Source organism: Pollachius pollachius (assembly GCF_949987615.1).
Source record: "Pollachius pollachius genome assembly, chromosome: 13".
Classification (NCBI taxonomy): Eukaryota; Metazoa; Chordata; class Actinopteri; order Gadiformes; family Gadidae; genus Pollachius; species Pollachius pollachius.
Window position 1 is genome coordinate 21,094,354 of NC_136946.1, and position 8,206 is coordinate 21,102,559.

The following is an 8,206-nucleotide window of genomic DNA, read 5'->3' on the forward strand; positions in this document are numbered from 1 at the left end:
TCAACATTGTGAGGTTAGAATCGCATTGTTGGTCAAAAAGTGCTTCTCTCGCTCTGAAAAGCATTTTGCACGCATAAAAACTTGACAACTGAATATTTCTGTTCCTTTCAATTCAAACGTGTTATTATGCTTACAAATGGGTTATTTAAGCATAAACCACCATTTGGAAGTGAATTCCATTAGTTTTGAGCAATATCAACATTGTAAGGTCAGAATCACATTGTTGGTCGAAAAGTGATTCTCTCACTCTGAAAATCATTTTGCACACATAAAAACTTGAACAGTTGATAGTTCTGTTCCGTTCAATGAAAACGTGTTACTTTGCTTACAAAAGGGTTATTCAAGCAATACACGACAATTTGGAAGTGAAGAACATTAGTTTTGAGCAATATCAACATTGTAAGGTCAGAATCACATTGTTGGTCGAAAAGTGATTCTCTCGCTCTGAAAAGCATTTTGCACATAAAAAAACTAGAACAGTTGATAGTTCTGTTCCGTTCAATGAAAACGTGTTACTTTGCTTACAAAAGGGTTATTCAAGCAATACACGACAATTTGGAAGTGAAGAACATTAGTTTTGAGCAATATCAACATTGTAAGGTCAGAATCACATTGTTGGTCGAAAAGTGATTCTCTCGCTCTGAAAAGCATTTTGCACACAAAAAAGCTAGAACAGTTGATAGTTCTGTTCCGTTCAATAAAAACTTGTTACTTTGCTTACAAAAGGGTTATTTAAGCACAAACCACCATTTGGAAGTGAATTCCATTAGTTTTCGGCAATATCAACATTGTAAGGTCAGAATCTCGTTGTTGGTCAAAAAGTGAATCTCTCGCTCTGAAAAGCATTTTGCACGCATAAAAACTAGAACAGTTGATATTTCTGTTCCTTTCAATTCAAACGTGTTATTATGCTGACAAATGGGTTATTTAAGCATAATCCACCATTTGGAAGTGAATTCCATTAGTTTTTGTAATATCAACATTGTAAGGTCAGAATCACGTTGTGGGTCAAAAAGTGATTCTCTCGCTCTGAAAAGCATTTTGCACGCATAAAAACTAGAACAGTTGATATTTCTGTTCCGTTCAATGAAAACGTGTTACTTTGCTTACAAAAGGGTTATTTAAGCATAAACCACCATTTGGAAGTGAATTCCATTAGTTTTTAGCAATATCAACATTGTAAGGTCAGAATCACTTTGTTGGTCAAAAAGTGATTCTCTCGCTCTGAAAAGCATTTTGCACGCATAAAAACTAGAACAGTTGATAGTTCTGTTCCGTTCAATGAAAACGTGTTACTTTGCTTACAAAAGGGTTATTCAAGCAATACACGACCATTTGGAAGTGAAGTCCCTTAGTTTTGAGCAATATCAACATTGTAACGTCAGAATCACATTGTTGGTCGATTAGTGCTTCTCTCGCTCTGAAAAGCATTTTGCACACATAAAAACTAGAACGGTTGATATTTCTGTTCCATTCAATTCAAACGAGTTACTTTGCTTACAAAAGGGTTATGTAAGCATAAACCACCATTTGGAAGTGAATTCCATTAGTTTTCGGCAATATCAACATTGTAAGGTCAGAATCTCGTTGTTGGTCAAAAAGTGAATCTCTCGCTCTGAAAAGCATTTTGCACGCATAAAAACTAGAACAGTTGATATTTCTGTTCATTCAATTCAAACGTGTTATTATGCTGACAAATGGGTTATTTAAGCATAATCCACCATTTGGAAGTGAATTCCATTAGTTTTTAGCAATATCAACATTGTAAGGTCAGAATCACGTTGTTGGTCAAAAAGTGATTCTCGCTCTGATAAGCATTTTGCACACATAAAAACTAGATCAGTTAATAGTTCTGTTCCGTTCAATGAAAACGTGTTACTTTGCTTACAAAAGGGTTACTTTGCTTACAAATGGGTTATTTAAGCAATACACGACCATTTGGAAGTGAGGTCCATTAGTTTTTAGCAATATCAACATTGTAAGGTCAGAATCCAACCCGGTATCACGCCATTGCGTGCTCCTGCGCACGAACGTTAATCTATTGAAGCGTGTTCCCGAGCACGATAGTCCGACTTTTTGCGTGTTACACAAAACGAAATGTAAACCAATGCATTCTGAATGGGAGTGTTCTAAGACAATTAACGTTCTCCACAAAACGCTACGAGAGAGAGAGAAAGAGAGAGCGGGAGGGACAGAGAGAGAGAGAGAGAGCGAGAGAGAGGCTTCAGAAAGGGTGTGCGCAGATAGTACAGTGCACCCTAGTTATGTTTATGCCAAAACCTATATATATAATTAGGCTATAATTATATTATTTAGCGTGTAATGAGACAATCTATAGCCAAATTGTCGAAGATGCCCGAGAATCTTTCGGGATATCAGCATGGGAAATCGGCGAATCAGACCCATGAATCTATTGTAGCGACCCTGGGACAGTTAAATAGTTTGTGTGTTATGTGTTACATTATATTTCGTTGTCCGTTATGCCAGTTGTTCTATGTGCATGTATTGTAATGTTATTCTTGTCAAACAGCGTGTGGGGCGAATCATTAGGTCAGCTGGGGGAGGGCCTTGGAAGAACAGGAGGGTGGGGGCCTGCACGCGAGTGAGACCGTGTTGCCGGGGTAACCGGGGTTTGTTTGGGTCCGGTTTTCAGCTGTTGGTTTCAATGTTGTTACAATGTTACGGGTTTCAGTGACCTGGTTTTTGGTCCATTAAAACTACCTTCAACTAATGACTCGACATGATTATGTCACCGGCGAGGTCGTTACACTATAAAGAAACACGTCATCTCAAGCGGGAGAGAAAGTTTGCGGTGCTGGTTTGTGTCACCAACCCAGCAACCCAGTCGCCAAGAAAAAACGTTGACAGTGCACGTTTCCATGAACACTGGATACGTAGCATTTCAACGTAAAAAATAGCCTGTTATACCTACAGTATCCACGTGCGCCGCTGTGGAGGCGGGTTTCGGGGTTTGGGACACGATTGTTTAGGGGGGGGGGGGAGACTGTTGTTGACCGGGGGGGGGGGGGGGGGGGGGGGGGGAGACACGTTTGTTGAGGGGGGGGGGGGGACACACGATTGTAGGGGGGGGGGGGGGGGGGGACACACCAACCCAGCAACCCAGTCGCCAAGAAAAAACGTTGACGGTGCACGTTTCCATGAACACTGGATACGTAGCATTTCAACGTAAAAAATAGCGTGTTATACCTACAGTATCCACGTGTGCCGCTGTGGAGGCGGGTTTCGGGGTTTGGGACACGATTGTTTAGGGGGGGGGGGGGGGAGACTGTTGTTGACCGGGGAGGGGGGGGGGGGGGGGGAGACACGTTTGTTGAGGGGGACGACGACACACGATTGTAGGGGGGGGGACACACGTTAGTTGAAGCGGGGGGGGGGGGGGGGGACACGTTTGTTGAGGGGGGAGACACGTTTGTATCCTAACAACAAAACAAGTTAACAAAAGCCCCATTTGTCAACTGAGAACCCCAATTCCCAGAATCCCCCGCGGCTCCGGAACACGGCGTAGCTTATATTAATCTTTATTATCTGAATGGGAAATGCAATATTTTAGGACAGATACACCATTAAACGCGTTTCTAATGACATTTCTAGCGAGAAATGTACATTTTCCTTACATAATCTTCAGTCAGTGAATGTGTATGATCTTTATTAATCTTTATTATCTGAATGGGAAATGCAATATTTTAGGACAGATACACCATTAAACGCGTTTCTAATGACTTTTCTAGCGAGAAATGTACATTTTCCTTACATAATCTTCAGTCAGTGAATGTGTATGATCTTTATTAATCTTTATTATCTGAATGGGAAATGCAATATTTTAGGACCGATTCACCGTTAAACGTGTTTCTAATAACATTTCTAGCGAGAAATATACTTTTTACTTGCATAATCTTTAGTCAGTGATTGTGTCTGATCTTTAGTTTTATAGTTATTAGGATTTGATCGGCTCGCTCGCATGTTTCAACGACGTCAGGTTGCTTTCGCTAAACTAGCAGCTCACGTGCTTCCTGCGTTTGTGTTATTAAACTGTTACTTTATGTAACTTTTAATGATATCATCTTGTTAGAAACACGTATATCTGAGAGCCAACCCAGTCGCCAAAAGCATACGTTGACAGTGTACTTTTCGTGAACACTGGATTACGTCGCATTTCAACATAAAATAGCGTGTTATACACACACACACACACGCACGCACACGCACAGACACACACACACGCACACGCACACACGCACGCACGCACGCACACACACACACGCACACGGTCGTGCGCAGGAGCACGCAATCGCGTGACACCGGGTTGAAAGAAAGACGTCAACTCTGGAGCGACCGAAAATTTGCGGTGCTGGTTTGTGTGACGTAAGTTCAACTATGATTGACTGCTATTTAAAAACGGTTGAATGCTTGAAATACTAAGATTATGGAGTTGATAGTGCAAATAATTATATTGCCGTTGTCAAAGAATATTAACAGGTATTAACAGCTAATAACAGATAACAAAAGCGTTGCTTCATAGGCTAATGTAGGCCTACGTCGCCACCTGTCCCTCGGGTAGGCTAGCTAGTTCGTTAGTAATTGAAATTGAACAATGAGAAAGGCTTAGATAAGTACCATACACAGCATCATGTTAGAAGGTAATTTACACAATGTAGTCGGCTGTTTGTAAAAAATAGTTTGTTTTTAGTGATTTACTTTTTTCTCCCTGCAGCTTCAAATAAGCATCATACATCTTAACTATCTCTCTGCCAATGCTAATATTTTATATCTATAATCTTTCTTATCTATCTACTATCTGTGTATCTAATCTGTTTTGTTTATCTGTCTATTCGGTTTGTCTGTGTCTTTGTAAATTAGGTAATCTTTCAATATGCCAGGCAGCACATGTAAAACATGCCCCTCCTGCAAAACCATTCTGCCTTGCGCTAAAAAGGTTTGCAGGCACTGCAAAATGGTCCAGCCTGTAAAGGAACGCCTCAAAATTGCCTTGAGAAAATTTGAGGCTAAGCGGGAAGAGTGGGCGTCTTCCCGCAAGAAGAACCACAACATGGCTGTTGTCAAGCAGGAAATGTTCCTCCTGGTATGTAAACAATTCAGATTAATTATGTTCTACCTTTAACTGTCTGAATCACTATTGCTTTGAATAGTAGGTCTTTTTTGATTACTACAGGCAAAACATTAACATGCTGTGATTTCCTTACAGCTCGAAAAGCTTCAAGCAGCAGGATATAAACCTGTCCTGCTGCTTGGAAAAGCCACTAAAAAGAGCCATGTGGTCAAGGTGTTCACACCTCGTTGCACCTTGGCCACATTTGCGGAGGAGTCCCTCAAAAAAATGGGCTCCATCCATGAGTACATTTGTCAAGGTATGATTCTTTATTTTTATAAATTCCACACACCCTCTGCTTTGTTTACCAAAATACTAACTGCATCTTGTTATTTGTCCACCACATTCATTTTTATCATGGAACTATTGCTACAATTTTTTTGGTTGCCATTTGCAATTTAATAACCCTTTGCAACACTTTTCAAACTTGCACAGGATGGACCCCTTTTGCAAGTGGGACTGCAGAGGGGCCAGAAGAGGGCAGGGGGACCACTCAGGTGAAGACATACAGGAATATCTATGACAATTAAAGAGGCTAATCCTATATATTGTTATATACTGCATATATACTCCAATATATTATGCTACAAATTACAATATACTAAGTCAGCTGTATAAGTGCTAACCTCTTTTCATGTTTGTTTATGGTTATTTATGTGTATAGATGTGTATAGATCTGTATGGTCTTAATTTCATATTTTTTAAAACTGAATTTACACTTGCACTGTTGAAGTTCCACTGTTGGACTTTGAGTGAGTGTTATCTTATGTCATCTTAGATGGACATGGACATGGGAGAGGTGGAGGACAGGGCCGTGCAGGTGGAGGAGGGGGAGGAGGTGGCCCTGCAGGTGGAGGAGGGGGAGGAGGTGGCCCTGCAGTTGGAGGAGGTGGCCCTGCAGGTGGAGGAGGGGGAGGAGGTGGCCCTGCAGTTGGAGGAGGTGGCCCTGCAGGTGGAGGAGGTGGAGGAGGTGGCCCTGCAGGTGGAGGAGGTGGCCCTGCAGGTGGAGGAGGGGGCCCTGCAGGTGGAGGAGGGGGCCCTGCAGGTGGAGGAGGGGGCCCTGCAGGTGGAGGAGGGGGCCCTGCAGGTAGAGGAGGTGGCCCACCCGGACACGGAAGGACCAGGTATGGATTTTTCTATTAAAGCATGCATGAGAAGGTACTAAGTGTCATACAAATAAACATCATTGCCTGAATGAGTAATATTTTATTTTCCATTCCAACAGCGGTCTCTACTGTGCAGAGGAAGCGGAGGAGAAAAGGTATGTTCAGAATGTCTGTACAGATCGAATTGCTAATTGACTACTATTCTTTTCACCATAGCATTACATTTATTGTAGTTATTTTGGAAAAAGGACTGTAATAAGAATGTTGGTTATGACCATTTGAGTCTTTGTTTGAATACCTCAACATTTCTTTCCTACAGAGCATCACAGCCAGAAGGGGCTTGAAAAAAGGAACAAGACTTTACCGAAGAGTAAGATGAAATAGTTTGTAACGATCAGAGCACTGACAAACCCTTTACACAATTTATAATTATGGAATTGTAAATTATTCTCCTGTGTATTCATAGCAGCAATTACAGCATTAATACAGTATTAATAATTACTGTTATTGATTTTATATTTGCGGTATTTTATATTTGCCAGTGGATAAGCATAGATGGTTTTGTTGTGAAAAACATGTTTTTTATATTTTCAGATTGCCCCTACCATATTGGTCGTGACTCCTTCGAAATAAGGAGTTACGGGAAGGAGAGGATGAGAAAGGTTTGACAGACCCATAAAGACCCAGCAAAAACACATGCGTGATTAACTGTAGGAATGACATTCTCGCTGATTGATCATGAGCATGCATATTAAGTGCATACTGTAAATGTAATTTACTCATGTATACAAGTAATTTGCATAAATATTTTGGAATAGTACCGTCAATGCATTTTGTCTATCAAACTCATAGGCTAACACTGAATTTATTATCTTACTAATGAATTTATGGTTTCTTTCCTTGATAGGGCATTAAAGAAGTCCTTGTTGATTGGCAGCCTTGCCCAGTTTGGTATGTATTTAATTTGGTTTCTTTCTGTTTCACTGGGTTTTTTTAAACCACTTCATTGCTTTTCCGAGTATTCTATATTATACCATATTATTTTGCACCATCTTGGTGCAAAATAGCTGCTGCTATTTTAACGTTTAACAGTAGTTCTTCCACCAAACACACTTGCCAACCAGATTTCCTATCAAGTGGTTTCATCATTCCCTTTCTTATGTGTCATACACTATTACATTATTAGATCTTGAATTATTAGAAAATGACTTGAAAGTGTGGTTTTGCTCAAGAACAAAAATGTGCAAAGATTGGGCTTGATTTGTAATTGCCTTTATAGATGAGAATCAATATAAAGTAGGTATATACTGTGTGTTATGTAAGTGGAGTTCGACCAATCATCACAAAACGGTTCATTGATATATTATTTGTTCTCTTTTCAGTGGGAAGGAGTGGGCCAGGTCCTGGCAGCCAAAAGATTTGAATTAGTCCCCCTGCCCTCTTCAAATAAAAACATATTTTCAGTCTTTCTAGAATGTGGTGCTACTCCTGATACATGATTGCCCTGCCATTCAAATGTGGTCACTAAGAGCTTAATGACACACACACACATATATATATATATATATATATATATATATATGTATGGACACAACAGTTAATATAAATATGAATTCCAGTCTGTAGGCAGTACATGGTGGGTAAAGTTAAAGTAACTCAAAAGTTGTGGGCTGAAGGGTCTCTAGCTAATAGAGTAGTAGCAGCAATTAATTGAGTATTTAATCCATTCAATGTATTTAAGATATGCATCCAGGTATAATTGCAAATGGCTATATTGTATAGAAAATATTGATTTTAAACATACAAGTGCAAGCAGGGCCTACTGAATGTCAATTTAGTCACAACAGATTATTAAAATATTGTGCTGATAGATCTTTATTCAACACCAAAACACCAGATTCTCTTGGATGATTAAGTTAGCTGCTACGTCAAACCAACCATGGTGTGGTGGTGGTTTCATATATGTGAAAGG

General features: G+C 40.2%; 1 protein-coding gene across 1 annotated transcript; it reads left to right on the forward strand.

The window, feature by feature from the left end:
* The first annotated feature begins 4,226 nt into the window (after nt 1-4,226).
* LOC307085181 (uncharacterized protein) lies at nt 4,227-7,762 on the forward strand. The gene is made up of 10 exons (XM_079749870.1): nt 4,227-5,101; nt 5,225-5,387; nt 5,564-5,625; nt 5,907-5,996; nt 6,081-6,252; nt 6,354-6,389; nt 6,554-6,604; nt 6,829-6,896; nt 7,142-7,185; nt 7,617-7,762. The coding sequence occupies exons 1-10, from the start codon at nt 4,892-4,894 to the stop codon at nt 7,660-7,662; spliced, it is 942 nt and encodes a 313-aa protein (XP_079605996.1). The 5' UTR covers nt 4,227-4,891; the 3' UTR covers nt 7,663-7,762.
* The last annotated feature ends 444 nt before the right edge of the window (nt 7,763-8,206 follow it).